The 15,781-nt window shown below is 42.0% G+C and overlaps 1 protein-coding gene across 3 annotated transcripts in view; it reads left to right on the forward strand.

Annotated features, from left to right (window-relative positions):
* The first annotated feature begins 9,954 nt into the window (after window positions 1-9,954).
* The window catches only part of LOC119364965 (regulator of nonsense transcripts UPF2-like), a 12,190-nt gene continuing 6,363 nt past the window's right edge, over window positions 9,955-15,781 (forward strand). For all 3 annotated transcript variants that reach the window (XM_037630539.1, XM_037630541.1, XM_037630540.1), the window contains exons 1-9: window positions 9,955-10,241; window positions 10,856-10,964; window positions 11,662-11,743; window positions 12,497-12,699; window positions 13,347-13,691; window positions 14,104-14,208; window positions 14,314-14,441; window positions 14,928-15,098; window positions 15,203-15,284. In XM_037630539.1, the coding sequence (XP_037486436.1) occupies window positions 10,896-10,964; window positions 11,662-11,743; window positions 12,497-12,699; window positions 13,347-13,691; window positions 14,104-14,208; window positions 14,314-14,441; window positions 14,928-15,098; window positions 15,203-15,284 (1,185 nt within the window). In that variant the 5' untranslated portion in view covers window positions 9,955-10,241; window positions 10,856-10,895. The remainder of the gene's footprint in view (window positions 10,242-10,855; window positions 10,965-11,661; window positions 11,744-12,496; window positions 12,700-13,346; window positions 13,692-14,103; window positions 14,209-14,313; window positions 14,442-14,927; window positions 15,099-15,202; window positions 15,285-15,781) is intronic.

Raw genomic sequence — 15,781 nt, forward strand, 5'->3', positions numbered from 1 at the left:
GAAGATCTTTCGGTGTGCCATTGAGAATAATTAGCCATAATATTATCAAGAAGTTTTGTGGCATCTCCTAACGTGATTTCCATAAACGTGCCTCCCGTGGTGGAATCTAAGAGATTTCTAGAAGCAAAGTTCAAACCGGCATAAAATTTTTGTATGATCATCCATAATTTCAAACCATGAGTAGGGCAATTGCGAATCATCAATTTCATTCTTTCCCAAGATTGGGCAACATGCTCATGATCAAGTTGTTTAAAATTCATAATATCATTCCTAAGAGTGATGATCTTGGCGGGAGGAAAATACTTAGAGATAAAAGCATCTTTGCACTTGTTCCAAGAATCAATACTATTTTTAGGCAAAGACGGAAACCAAACTTTAGCACGATCTCTAAGTGAAAACGGAAATAACTTCAATTTAACAATATTTTTATCCATATCTTTCTTCTTTTGCATATCACACAAATCAACAAAGTTATTTAGATGAGTAGCGGCATCTTCACTAGGAAGGCCGGCGAATTGATCTTTCATAACAAGATTCAGCAAAGCAGTATTGATTTCACAAGACTCAACATCATTAAGAGGAGCAATTGGAGTACTAAGGAAATCATTATTATTGGTATTCGAGAAATCACACAATTTGGTATTATCTTGCGCCATGGCAACAAGTAATCCAACACACAAGCAAACGGAAAAAGGCAAGCGAAAAGAGAGGAGGAGATTGGGAAAGAGAGGGCGAATAAAACGGCAAGGGTGAAGTGGGGGAGAGGAAAACGAGAGGCAAATGGCAAATAATGTAAATGCGAGGGAGATGAGTTTGTGATGGGTACTTGGTATGTCTTGACTTGAGCGAAGACCCCTCCCCGGCAACGGCGCCAGAAATCCTTCTTGCTACGTTTGAGCTTGCGTTGGTTTTCCTTGAAAAGGAAAGGGTGATGCGGCAGAGTAGCGTAACTATTTCCCTCAGTTCTTGAGAACCATGGTATCAATCCAGTAGGAGGCTCCTCAACAAGTCCCACGAACCTACACAAACAAACAAAGAACTCGCAACCAACACAATAAAGGGGTTGTCAATCCCTTCACGGCCACTTGCGAAAGTGAGATCTGATAGAGATAGTATGATAAGATAAATATATTTTTGGTATTTTATAATATAGATGCAGAAAGTAAAGATCCAAATAAAAGTAGATTGGAAGCAAATATGATAAGAGATAGACCCGGGGGCCATAGGTTTCACTAGAGGCTTCTCTCTCGAGAGCATAAGTATTACGGTGGATGAACAAATTACTGTCGAGCAATTGATAGAAAAGCGAATAATTATGAGATTATCTAGGCATGATCATGTATATAGGCATCACGTCCACAACAAGTAGACCAACTCCTGCCTGCATCTACTACTATTACTCCACACATCGACCGACTCCTGCCTGCATCTAGAGTATTAAGTTCACAAAGAACAGAGTAACACATTAAGCAAGATGACATGATGTAGAGGGATAAACTCAAGCAATATGATATAAACCCCATCTTTTTATCCTCGATGGCAACAATACAATACGTGTCTTGCAACCCTTTCTGTCACTGGGTAAGGACACCGCAAGATTGAACCCAAAGCTAAGCACTTCTCCCATGGCAAGAAAGATCAATCTAGTAGGCCAAACCAAACTGATAATTAGAAGAGACTTGCAAAGATAACTCAATCATACATAAAAGAATTCAGAGAAGATTCAAATATTATTCATAGATAAACTTGATCATAAACCCACAAATCATCGGATCTCAACAAACACACCGCAAAAAGAGATTACATCAAATAGATCTCCACAAGAGAGGGGGAGAACATTGTATTGAGATCCAAAAAGAGAGAAGAAGCCATCTAGCTAATAACAATGGACCCGTAGGTCTGTGGTAAACTACTCACAACTCATCAGAAGGGCTATGGTGTTGATGTAGAAGCCCTCCATGGTCGATTCCCCCTCCAGCAGAGTGCCGGCGAAGGCTCCAAGATGAGATCTCGCGGATACAGAAGGTTACGGTGGTGGAAATTGTGTTTCGGGTGCTCCCTGGATGTTTTTGGGGTACGTAGGCTTATATAGGAGGAAGAAGTATGTCGGTGGACGCCCGAGGGGCCCACGAGACAAGGGGGCGCCCTATAGGGGGGGGGGGCTCCCTCCTATCTCGTGGAAGCTTCGGCTGCTTCTTGACTTGCACTCCAAGTCCTCTGGATCATGTTCGTTCCAAAAATCACGCTCCCGAAGGTTTCATTCCGTTTGGACTCCGTTTGATATTCCTTTTCTTCGAAATACTGAAATAGGCAAAAAAACAGCAATATGGGCTGGGCCTCCGGTTAGTAGGTTAGTCTTGAAAATGATATAAATGTGTAAAATAAAGCCCATAAACTTCTAAAAGGGGTAATATAATAGCATGGAATAATCAAAAATTGTAGATACGTTGGAGACGTATCACATCGAGTTTCAGGCTTAGGTCCAAACTTGGGTTTCTTCTCGTGAGCAGCAACCTTTTTGCCGTTCTTCTTGAAGTTCTCGTTCTTCCCTTTGCCTTTTTTCTTGAAACCAGTGGTCTTGTTGACCATCAACACATTATGCTCCTTTTTGATTTCTACCTCCGCGGTCTTTAGCATCGCAAAGAGCTCGAGAATTGTCTTATCCCTCCCTTGCATATTATAGTTCATCACGAAGCCTTTATAGCTTGGTGGCAGTGATTGAAGAACCCTGTCAATGACACAATCAACTGGAAGATCAACTCCCAGCCGAGTCAAGTGGTTATGGTACCCATACATTCTGAGTATGTGTTCACTGACAGAACTATTCTCCTCCATTTTGCAGCTGTAGAACTTGTTGGAGACTTCATATATCTCAACTCGGGCATTTGCTTGAAATATTAACTTCAACTCTTGGAACATCTCATATATCCATGACGTTCAAAACGTCTTTGAAGTCCCGATTCTAAGTCATAAAGCATGGCACATTGAACTATCGAGTAGTCATCAGCTTTGCTCTGCCAGACGTTCTTAACGTCATCAGTAGCAGGCCTGGCACCTAGCGGTGCTTCTAGGATGTAATTCTTTTGTGCGGCAATGAGGATAATCCTCAAGTTATGGACCCAGTCCATGTAGTTGCTGCCATCATCTTTCAACTTAGATTTCTCTAGGAACGCATTAAAATTCAAAGGAACGGTAGCACTGGCCATTGATCTACAATAACATAGACATGCAAAATAACTATCAGGACTAAGTTCATGATAAATTAAAGTTCAATTAATCATATTACTTAAGAACTCCGACTTAGATAGACATCCCTCTAGTCATCTAAATGATCACGTGATCCAAATCAACTAAACCATGTCCGATCATCATGTGAGATGGAGTAGCTTTTAATGGTGAACATCACTATGTTGATCATATCTACCATATGATTCACGTTCGACCTTTCGGTCTCGGTGTTCCGAGGCCATATCTGCATATGCTAGGCTCATCAAGTTTAACCCGAGTATTCTGTGCGTGTGCAAAACTGGCTTGTACCCATTGTATGTGAACGTAGAGCTTACCACACCTGATCATCACGTGGTGTCTCGGCACGACGAGCTGTAGCAACGGTGCATATTCAGGGAGAACACTTGTACCTTGAAATTTAGTAAGGGGTCATCTTATAATGCTACTGACGTTCTAAGCAAAATAAGATGCATAAAAGATAAACATCACATGCAATCAAAATATGTGACATGATATGGCCATCATCATCTTGTGCTCATGATCTCCATCACCGAAGCATCGTCATGATCTCCATCGTCACCGGCGCGACACCTTGATCTCCATCGTAGCATCGTTGTCGTCTTGCCAACTATTGTTACTACGACTATCGCTACCGCTTAGTGATAAAGTAAAACAATTACATGGCGATTGCATTGCATACAATAAAAGCGACAACCATATGGCTTCTGCCAGTTGCCGATAACTTTGTTACAAAACATGATCATCTCATACAACAATTTATATCACATCATGCATTGACCATATCACATCACAGCAAGCCCTGCAAAAACAAGTTAGACGTCCTCTACTTTGTTGTTGCAAGTTCTACGTGGCTGCTACGGGCTTTTAGCAAGAACCGTTCTTACCTACACATCAAACCACAACGATTTTTCATCAAGTTTGTTGTTTTAACCTTCAACAAGGACCGGTCGTAGCCACACTCGACCCAACTAAAGTTGGAGAAACAAAAAACTCACCAGTCACCAATGTGCGAAGCACGTCGGTAGAACCAGTCTCGCATACGCGTAATGTTGGTCTGAGCCGCTTCATCCAACAATACCGCCGAATCAAAGTATGACATGCTGGTAAGCAGTATGACTATTATCGCCCACAACTCTTTGTGTTCTACTTGTGCATATAACATATATGCGTAGACCTGGCTCGGATGCCACTGTTGGGCAACGCGGTAATTTCAAAAAAAATCCTACGATCACGCAAGATCTATCTCTAGGTGATGCATAGCAATGAGAGGGGAGAGTGTTGTCTACGTACCCTCGTAGACCGAAAGCGGAAGCATTATGACAACGCGGTTGATGTAGTCGTGCGTCTTCACGATCCGACCGATCCTAGCACCGAAGATACGGCACCTCCGCGATCTGCACACGTTCATCTCGATGACATCCCATGAACTCTAGATCCAGCTGAGGTCGAGAGAGAGTTTCTCCAGCACGATGACATGGTGACGGTGATGATGAAGTTACCGGCGCAGGGCTTCGCCTAAGCACTACGAGGATATGATCGAGGTGGAAATCTGTGGAGGGGGGCACTGCACACGGCTAAACAATCAACTTGTGTGTTCTAGGGTGCCCCTTCCCCCATATATAAAGGAGCAAGGGGGAGGCCGGCCAGCCCTCCTTGGTGCACCCCCAAGAGGGGAATCGTACTAGGACTCCAAGTCCTAGTAGGTTTCCACCTAAAGGGAGAGCGGGGAAGGAAGGAGAGGGAAAGGGGGAAGGAAAGGGGGGCGCCCCCCTCCTTGTCCTATTCGGACTCAAGGGGGAGGGGCGTGCGGCCTGCCCTAGCCGCCCCTCTCTCTCTCCACTAAGGCCCATCGAGGCCCATTAGTTCCCCCGGGGGTTCCGATAACCCTCCGGCACTCCGGTTTTGTCCGAAACTTCTCCGGAACACTTCTGGTGTCTGAAAATAGCCGTCCAATATATCAATCTTTATGTCTCAACCATTTCTAGACTCCTCGTCATGTCCGTGATCACATCCGGGACTCTGAACAACCTTCGGTGCATCATATCACATAAACTCATAATACCAATCGTCATCGAACGTTAAGCGTGTGGACCCTATGGGTTCGAGAACTATGTAGACATGACTGAGAGACGTCTCTGGTCAATAACCAACAACAGAACCTAGATGCTCATATTGGTTCCTACATATTCTACGAAGATCTTTATCGGTCAAACCGCATAACAACATACGTTGTTCCCTTTGTCATCGGTTGTTACTTGCCCGAGATTCGATCATCGATATCTCAATACCTAGTTCAATCTCGTTACCGGCAAGTCTCTTTACTCGTTCTGTAATACTTCACCCCGTAACTAACTCATTAGTCACAATGCTTGCAAGGCTTATAGTGATGAGTATTACCGAGAGGGCCCAGAGATACCTCTCCGAAACACGGAGTGACAAATCCTAATCTCGATCTATGCCAACCCAATAAACACCTTCGAAGATACCTATATAGCACCTTTATAATCACCTATTTATGTTGTGACATTTGATAGCACACAAAGTATTCCTCCGGTATTCGGAAGTTGCATAATCTCATAGTCTGATGAACTTGTATAAGTCATGAAGAAAGGAGTAGCAATGAAACTAACACGATCATAATGCTAAGCTAACGGATGGCTCATGTCCATCACATCATTCTCCTAATGATGTGATCCCTTTCATCAAATGACAACACATGTCTATGGTTAGGAAACATAACCATCTTTGATCAACGAGCTAATCAAGTAGAGGCATACTAGGGACTATATGTTTTGTCTATGTATTCACACATGTACTAAGTTTCTAGTTAATACAATTCTAGCATGAATAATAAACATTTATCATGAATTAAGGAAATAAATAATAGCTTTATTATTGCCTCTAGGGCATATTTCCTTCACATAGAACACTTCTATGACAGTACATGTATGACTATCATGATTCTGTCATAAAATCATCATGGATGTACATGCATGACAGAAAACATGACCTACTGTGACAAAGACGTATCATCACAGAAGTGTTTTTTATAGTGTTAGTCCTTACCAATCTGCTTTTGTCAATGAGAGGTTCATCTTGGATGGTATCCTATGTTTGCACGAAATTGTTCATGATCTTCGCGTGCGAGGCACCAAGGCGGTGATACTTAAGTTTGACTTTGAGAAGGCTTACGATTCGGTCATCTGGACTTTTCTGCATCAGGTTTTGCTGGCAAAGGGCTTTGATGGGGCCTACATTCACATGATTATGCAGCTGGTAACGGGAGGCCAAATTGCGTCCTCGGTTAATGGCAGGGTTAGCAACTTCTTCCCGAATGGTAGGGTCCTTGGACAAGGGGATTCGACCTCTCCTCTTCTGTTCAATTTTGTGGCTAATGCATTATCTCGCATCTTATCTAGGGCAACCACGACTAGTCACATCTCCCCTGTGAGCTCTCACCTTGTTCCCGAGGGCATCACTCATCTACAATATGCGGATGACACGATTATCATGGTTGAACTTAATGAGGATTGTCTTGCCTATCTTAAATTCCTGCTGCTGTGCTTTGAAGCCTTGTCGGGGCTTAAGATCAACTTCTCTCAGAGCGAAGTGATTGTTACCAGGGTTTCTGAGGCCAAGGCCCTATGGGTTTCTCAACTTCTAAACTGTTCTTTGGGCTCTTTCCCTTTCAAGTACTTGGGTCTTCCGATCTCTCCAGATAAATTATATACCAAAGATTTTGCTCCGGTGGTCAAAAAGGTGTGCGATCGGGTTATGCCGTGGAGGGGCAGATATAACACTCAGGCGGGCAAGGTTGCTCTTATTAATGCTTGCCTCTCCTCCCTTCCCATGTTCTTGATGGGTTTCTACCTCCTCTCGGGAGGCATACATGGTGGGTTTGATAAGCACATGGGTGCCTTCTATTGGAATGCCGCGGATAACAAACGCAAATACATGCTAGTCAAATGGAAGTACATTTGCATGCCCAAAAACCTTGGGGGGTTGGGCATTATTAATACATCGACCATGAACAAATGCCTTATTATCAAGTGGTGGTGGAAAATCATGTCGAATGAGGAGATCCCTCTATGGCTTTATATCCTCAAAGACAAATACTCTCCTAATTCTAGCCCCATGTTTGCTCCCTCATCGGGCGGGTCTCAATTCTGGAAAGATCTTATCAAACTTCGTCCTCTGTTTAAGTCCCATGTGAAATTTGTGGTTCATAATTGGAAGTCCATTCGCTTTTGGCTCGACTGGTAGTGTGGTGATTCTCCCCTAGCAGTAACCTTTCCGGCCCTTTTTTCCTATTACCTGAATTCGGAGATCTCCATCTCTGAGCTCTCCGATAATAACTAGGACCTGGCTCTCCGACGATCTCTGTCTCCTGAAGAGTTCAATGAATGACAGCATCTTGTTGCTTGCATTCCCGTGCTCTCGGAGGGGGAGGACTCAGTGGTGTGGCCCCATTCCGCCGCTGGGCATTTTTCTGTTAAGTCCTTATATGATAAGCTTATTTCCGGCACCCCTATTAATAAGTTCAAGCTGATTTTGCAGGCCCGAATCCCTCCCAAGGTTAAGATTTTTTTGTGGCAAGCCTATCGAGGGTGGTTGCTCGTGGCCGATCAAATTCATAAATGTAATGGACCTTGTTCCGACTGTTGTGCGCTTTGTGGTGAATTGGAGGACACGAACCACATCTTTTTTCAAATGGGTCCTGGCCAAATTGGTCTGGTGATGTATTAGGTCCTGGCTTCATGTGTCTTGGAACCCCTCCTCCTTCTCTGAACTTAGAAATCTCGCCAATGGCCTTGTTGGGGTTACCAAGCGAGTGTTCTTGGTTGGCCTTGCGGCTTTTTGTTGGGCTTTGTGGAATACTAGAAACAAATTCACCATCGAGCATATTTTTCCTGCTAAACCTGCTGATTATTTATTTAAGTCTTGCTTGTTCTTGCAGCAGTGGAGATTATTGACTAAGGAGCCAGACCACGATGCTTTTGACTTGATGTCTTCCAAGGTTCGGGTTTCAGCTATCTCTCTATCGCAACATCAGTCAGGAGGCTAGAGGAACTTGGTGGTCCCTTTTGGCGTGCTTATTATTCCCTCTCCTAGCTTTATGGCCTACATGTCGTATTTTGGCTTGGTCGCGACGCCATGTACCTCATGACAGCTCTAAACTCTCCGTGTTTGCATTGCTCTGGTGTGATGGTTTCTCCGTGCATGAACGTTGCGTAATGGCTTTATTTATAAAGTTGGGCTGATGCCTTTCCTCTAAAAAACAAGTCTGCAGAATAAGTTTGTAAAGAAGCTCAAACATGCTTATATACTCATACTTTCTTGGATTTTTAAACTGTTTTAACAAGCAGTTGAAACAATAGACATCTTCTTTTTGTATATTCCTTGTCTTTGTGTCTGGTCTTGTTGGATATCTTCTTTACACATAGAAACAACAGAGAAACAACAAAGCAAAGAAACAACACAAGAAAGTTTTCAAAGAACGTAAGAAATAGAGAAACACGCCCCAAAATACGTGAGAAACAGAGAAACACGCGCCAAAGAACACACCAAACAAAAGAAGCAGAGAAACCAGCACATGGCGGCCCACTAAGCCCAGATACGAACTCCCCTGTGCGAACCCCCGACTAGTTGACGCAGAACGCATCGTATAGGACCTCCCAGCTAAAGGGCCAACATTGACCGGCACACCCGCGGGTCGTTTTAGTCTTCCAAGTTTTTAGTTTTATTTTTTTTACGAGAAAACTTTCGTTCTATGCATCTTCAATCATGGCAATACAACGAACACCAAAAGAAAAATTACATCCAGATCCTTAGTCCACCTAACGACGATTAGAAGCACTGAAACGAGCCGAATGCGCGTCGTCGTCATCGCCCCTCCCTCGCTGGAGTTGGGAAAAACTTGTTGTAGTAGACAGTCGGAAAATCGTCGTGCTAAGGCATCACATGACCAGCGCACCAGAACAACAACCGCCGGCATTGAAGAGTAGCATATATCGGAATGATCTAACCTGAAAACACATGAACATAGACGAACAACGACAAAATCTAAGCAAATCCATCAAAGACAGATCTGTCGGAGACACCTCCACACGCCCATCGATGTTGCTAGACGCATCATCGGGACGGGGGCTAGGCGGGGAGAATCTTATTCCATCTTCTGGGAGGTGCCGTCTCATCTTCCAGAGCATGATACAAACCCTAACAAAACTCAAGAAAACACCTAAAAACGGAGCCCTCTCATTGGCAAGGGTCAGAATCCACCGCGCCGCCATGGCCCTAAGGCTACTGGCGGGAGACAGAGGAACCCTAGGCTTTTTTGGGAGGGAGGAGGCGGGGCTACGTACACGATGCTCTTAGCACATTATTTTTTGGTTTTTATTTAAAAAAGCAAAAATCCTCAAAAAAAGTTAAAAAGCAAAAGCCTTAAAAACGGGCCGAAACAACCCCAAATGATGCTAAAAGGGTCAACACGGGGCGGTTCTGCCGCGTGCTGGGCCGTATCCTTCCGGCCCACGAATAAAATGGTCGTGCAGGGCCGCCCTTAAGGTTTGTGCCTTTTTTTTCCTGAAAACCCTCAAAAAAAAAGGTATGCTTTCTAAAAATGCTAAAAAAAGATATGTTTTCTAAAAAATAGGAGGTCAGGTATGCCATCGAGTCGGCGATAGTCGAAATCCCATCCCTCCACGTCTCCATCGCCCTGTTTCTTTCTCCCTCTCCTCTCACGGCCTCTCCCGAATCCAAAGCTCCAAACTGAACCCCCCACAAAATCTCTCCTGCTCCTAGCTGTCACCGCCGTACCCTAGAGCTGCCGCCTTGCCGTGCCCTGCCGAGAGTCCACCGCCGACGCCTCAGCCCCCACACCCCCTTCTCCTCTCACGCGCGTCGCCGCCACCGCCGTTCCCGTTCTACCTCAGCGCGACCCTGGTGTCTCCGCTCCCGCACGCCGTTAGTCATGCTGGACTTTGGTTTTTAAGGTATCAGCCTCTTTTTTTTTTTCTGTCCAGTCTCCACGAATTTTGGGTCGGTTGCGCACCATCTAGATCCGCCCCTTAGTGCCGGCCGTTACGCATTAATTCCAGTTACCTTCGTTAGGTTTCTAGCAGAGCAGCAGGCGAGCTCTGTGCTGTACTCCCTCCTTTTCGGTTTATAGGGCTTATCTCAAGATTTTTGTTTTTCCATTTTACAAGGCTCAATTTGGTTGTTTCCCATCACATGTTCAGATTTCAAGGTGCATTAAATTATTGAATGCAAGTATTGAGAGAAAATTGACCAATGCATGTATTTTATGCATGCATGCATTGCAATTAATGCATTGATAAGCATAATTTTTTGAGAAAAACAAGAGCATTAATTAGGTGTTTTTGCAAACTACAAAAAATATTCCACCACTCACCATTTATCTTGGTTGGTGAGATTTTTGAATTGAGCCTTATAAACCGGAAAGGAGGGAGTATTATCTCTAGGGTTTATACCCCGATAATTTGTTTTCGTGTGCTTATGCTCTTTCTAATCTAGAGATTATTGTTCTGTAATTGAGGTTCCAGCAAAATATTTAGTGCCGATGTGCCATTTTGAATTTGCTTGGCAGCTTGGCGTGATTGTCCACATTTGGCTTGCGGATAAAAGGAATGGAGCACATGGAAAATGAGAGCCACGAGGGGAAAAAGCAAGATGAAGAGGGGCATCATAACAATGAGGTGAGAATACAATGATATGAAATGAGTAGCCTCAAAATGTGTAACCGCCTGCCTGATATTTTACTGATGTTCCAACCTTGTAGTTAAAACTTAATAATTCCTGTCCTTTCGTAGTTTTACTATCGTCAGTATGTGTCACTATATTCATATTCTGCAGAATTTTGGATTACCTCCATATCTTGTGAGTAAATGATTTTAAAAGTTGTGAGTTGTTATTCAGTAGTGACGATGTATTTGAATTTCATAATATCATTAACCTCTTTATATATGATACTGCAGTACCCCTGTAGTCTAAATTGATTAGGCTTCTCGTGCTTGGCTAACAATAGTTAACAAAAGGTTGGGTACACCCTATGTAGAGCCCACCTTTGAAAGTATTACAGTTGTGTCACGTTCAAGACAAAGTGATTAAGGGTAGTTGCTTGGCATTATTTGGTGTAAATTCTCTCCTATTGCCTCTTTATTCCCATGTCACCGTGAGCAAGCTGCCCAAATGCCTTTAAGCAGATGCCAAGTGCATTTTAAATCAAGGAAAAAATGTTTTTGCAACATTATACCAATTAAATAAATGGCCTTGTGCACTTAGCTTCTTTTCTCTCGCGCATCTTTAAAAGCCTGGGTAGAATTAATCAGTCATTGTATATGCTGCAATCTTCGTACTTCTTCAAGATTTGTTCTAAATGCTGATTGTTTGTAGGTGGTCCGTCTTGAAGAATACAAGAAGCTTATTGACGTAAAGACGGCTCTCCGCCACAGTAACCTAAACCCTGAGAGGCCTGGTACTTCCATTGTTCTTCGAGTAATGCCTATTTAATGGAAGTTCCAGTGATTTGCTTAGTCTAACCAGGACGAATTGAAATTCACATAGTAAAGTGTTACGTCCTATCTAAACGAAGTTCATAAGATCTTGATGTTGCAGAACTTGGTAGGTAGATGGGTTGGTTCCTACTATGTGCAAGAAAAGTTTATTGCGATACATGAATCTTCCTAGGACTAAATCAGTAGCACATTCATTTAGACTTAATTTGCAACTCAGTGATACATATCCATTAAACATGTTGGTGGTAATACTAAAAAAATTGAAATGGAGCTTCTTAGAGGCAGGGCAGTGTTTAGAGTTATTCATACATACCCACACATCCTAAAAAATCAACGTTTGGAATGTGAACCATGCTTTGCTTTGGTAGCTAGTTCACACGTGTAAGTTTAGAAATCAAATTGTTTTAGTTTTCTCATTGGCTAGCATCCTTGTTAAAGAGCATGGAATTCTCTTGGACCAATCCTTGTTAAAGAGCATGGAATTCTCTTTTACCAAGCGTTCATTGATCCCTATAGCTTATAGTGACACAACTTTCCATGTGGTTGTACAAACAACCTAATGTGCCTGCCTGCTGGAACTGTGTTCATTATGTCTGTTTTTTTCCTCTATCTATTCTTTTCCGGATGTTTTGCTCACCTGAGTCTTGAATGTACAAGTTTCAATCTTGATACCTGGAATACATAATTATGACGTGGTCAATCATTCATTTTAGATGCAAGTCACCTGAGAACTCTTGATTCCAGTATTAAGCGCAACACAGCAGTTATCAAGAAGCTCAAAGTGATAAACGATGAACAAAAGGATGGCTTAATGGAAGAATTGAAAAGTGTGAATCTAAGCAAATTTGTCAGTGAGGCAGTTTCTTACATTTGTGAGGCCAAACTTCGTTCTGCTGATATACAAGCTGCTGTTCAGGTATAGTAGTTACAGTACCTCCTAGTCTTAAACTCTTAATGCATTCTTAGGGTACCTCCTAGTCTTAAACTCTTAATGCATTCTTAGGTTCTGTCTCACATCCCTGCTCACCATATTTGATTATATAAACTTTCTATCATGTTTTAAATCAGTTGTTTCTATTGATTACAGAGTCTCCTGTCCATAAGTGGGTTTGTGCTTGTATGGATGGATGCTCCCACTACCTCAGTCGCGAAATGTGCCCTTAGATCTGTGCGCACTCTGTCACACTACGTTTCTAGTAGGGTGAGAGAATGAGCACAGATCTGAAGGCATTATTTCATGGTTGAGATAGTGGGAGCAACCACCGATACATGTACAATGGTTTTCCTTATCTAGTAGATATATTCTAAATTTGTTCAGTCTCATTATTTTCTCCCAGTTATTAATGTGTATCTTTACCTATATCTGATTTGCACATAATTGCATATGAACTTTTTTACTTTATTTTTATTTATTGGCATGTAGCCCATGTTACTATTTGCACTATTCCCTTGATCTCCAAATGATTAATAAATTTGACAAAACTCATTTTCTCAAATGTGTTACATGTGTGGATGTGAAACTCATATGATGGAATACTTGTCTGTTAATCTTATTTGTTGCAGATTTGTTCGCTGCTTCATCAAAGGTACAAGGACTTCTCTCCTTGCCTTATTCAAGGACTGCTGAAAGCCTTCTTTCCAGGGAAAGCTGGAGATGATATAGATCCAGATAAGAACTCAAGGGCCATGAAGAAAAGAAGCACACTGAAGCTTCTTATGGAATTGTATTTTGTTGGAATTGTTGAAGATGCTAGTACTTTCATAAACATTATAAAGGATCTGACGTTGGTGGAGCATTTGAAGGACCGTGAAACAACTCAGACAAATTTGACTCTCCTTGCTAGTTTTGCTCGCCAAGGAAAGCATTTTCTTGGATTACAAAAACATGGGCAAGAAGCTTATGATGAGGTCAGCCAAATTTTAGTTTGTGTAGTAGCTGATCATAAAGAAAATGGTAGAGGTGATCTGTCTGTAGTAATTCAGTAATCTTCATTGTGGCCCAGGGTACATTCTTGTATATGCAGACTTCAAGAAACCCCCCTAAAATGTCGAAAAAAGATATGATACATGTCCCTGTCTTCACAGTAATGGGCAAATCTGCAGGCCCCAAATGTAATTTTTCGTATAGCGCAATGATGTATGCATATGATAATCTGAATTATTCTGCTGACGTGCCATCATTAGCAACATGTTTACCTTTTCTTAGGCTCATTGATACGTGCAATTAGTTCTTTCAGTGACTGGCTCTGTTCCACAATGAGGTAATTGTACAGTTCTAACCACTTGTTGCTACTCACGGCATTTGTTCTATATGCTGCAGTTTTTTATGGGCCTCAATATTTCCGATGATCTGAAGACGTTCTTTAAGAAATCCTTGAGCTCTTACTATGATGCCGCAGTTGCAATTCTCCAGTCAGAACATGCGGTATAAACCTTTTCCAACATAATGTTGTTAGGCTAATCTTTTGATCAATTATTGCTTCAGCATGTTTATTATGCTGCCATTTCACGCATAACATCCACCGTGCAGTCTCTTCGTGCAATGGAGTCTGAAAATGCAAAGATTTTAAATGTGAAAGGGGAACTAAGTGATGAGAATACTGCCTTGTATGAGAAGCTTCGGAAATCTTTCGATCAGTTATTGCGCTGCATTTCATCGTGAGCTTCCTTATCGACATGTACCATCTTATTTATTTATCCCTCATGCAGCTGCACAAGTAGTTCACCTTATTCGCTTAATTGAAAATAAGTTCCTTTCATTTTTTACTCTTATTTTACTGCCCCTTCATCTTTATCTTCTATTGCAAAACTGAAGTTAATGTGTTGGTCATACGGCGAAAGGTCCAAGCGTCCAGTATATTCACCAAAAAGAAGAACCTATGGTTCTGAATTAGTTAACTAGTAGTTTTAGCAGTCAATATAGTGCCTATCACTATCATGGTAGTCTGCAGATGGCTAACAGTCTCTGTTGTTCGGCTGAGCTTTCTCTATATTTTAAACAAAAGAAACTGTTGAGGAGAAAATAAATGAACTGTTGCTTCAATTATGTTTTTCACTTTGTTGTTTAGCTTATTGGCATATTTTTGGACCATATACATCTGCTTGCAGAAATCTTGTGAAACATTCAAATATGTTCTCTTGCAGCTTAGCTGAAGCTCTTGATATGCAGCCTCCTGTTATGCCAGATGATGGACATACAACAAGGGTAACTACGGCGTCAGAGTTATCCCCTTCTGGGAAGCATTTTTCTGCAGTAGAACCTATCTGGGATGATGAAGACACAAAGGCATTTTATGAGTCTTTGCCTGATCTCAGGTTTCCCTGCGTTTTGATCATATTTTACTCTCGTCTACAGTTTGCAGAACTGTAGTAATTGTACTATGTGATTATTTTGAACCTATGTATATCCTTTTGAGCAGAGTATTCGTGCCTGGTGTACTATTGGGAGAAGCTGAACCAAAGTTGGTAGATCAACATGGAAAGGTTCACGAACAAACTGGTGTAAGAAGGCTCTCTCATACTCAAGAAATTTGTGCTGTACAATATAAAGGCTCATTTTGTGGTTGCTTTTGTGTGCTCATCTTTAAAATTACTGTGAGGAACTTGCCAAATTCTGTGTGGTAATGAAACTAAAGCTAGATAAATTATGTTATCCAATGATCACCATTACATCTAATCTCATATGTTTTGGCGCACACATGCAGTAACATAATCATTTGCAATTTGACTGACAAAAGTAGCTAGTCAAACACCTAAAAATGGGTCAAGCAAACAAGATTATCATAATAAACAGTGACGCCAAATGGAGCTTACATAATGTTCAATAATATTTGTCTTAATGAACAGAATTATCAAATATTGCCATGTCGAGTTGGTAATTTCTGACTATGTAGCCAGCTCATTCTTTTTCTTCTAAGTTTTCCATATTTTCTTTTACTTGAATGTTTGCTCCCTTTTGGTGACTCCCGCATACTTCCTTGTTTTTTAATCGCATGCTG

Source organism: Triticum dicoccoides, chromosome 2B (genome assembly GCF_002162155.2).
Source record: "Triticum dicoccoides isolate Atlit2015 ecotype Zavitan chromosome 2B, WEW_v2.0, whole genome shotgun sequence".
Classification (NCBI taxonomy): Eukaryota; Viridiplantae; Streptophyta; class Magnoliopsida; order Poales; family Poaceae; genus Triticum; species Triticum dicoccoides.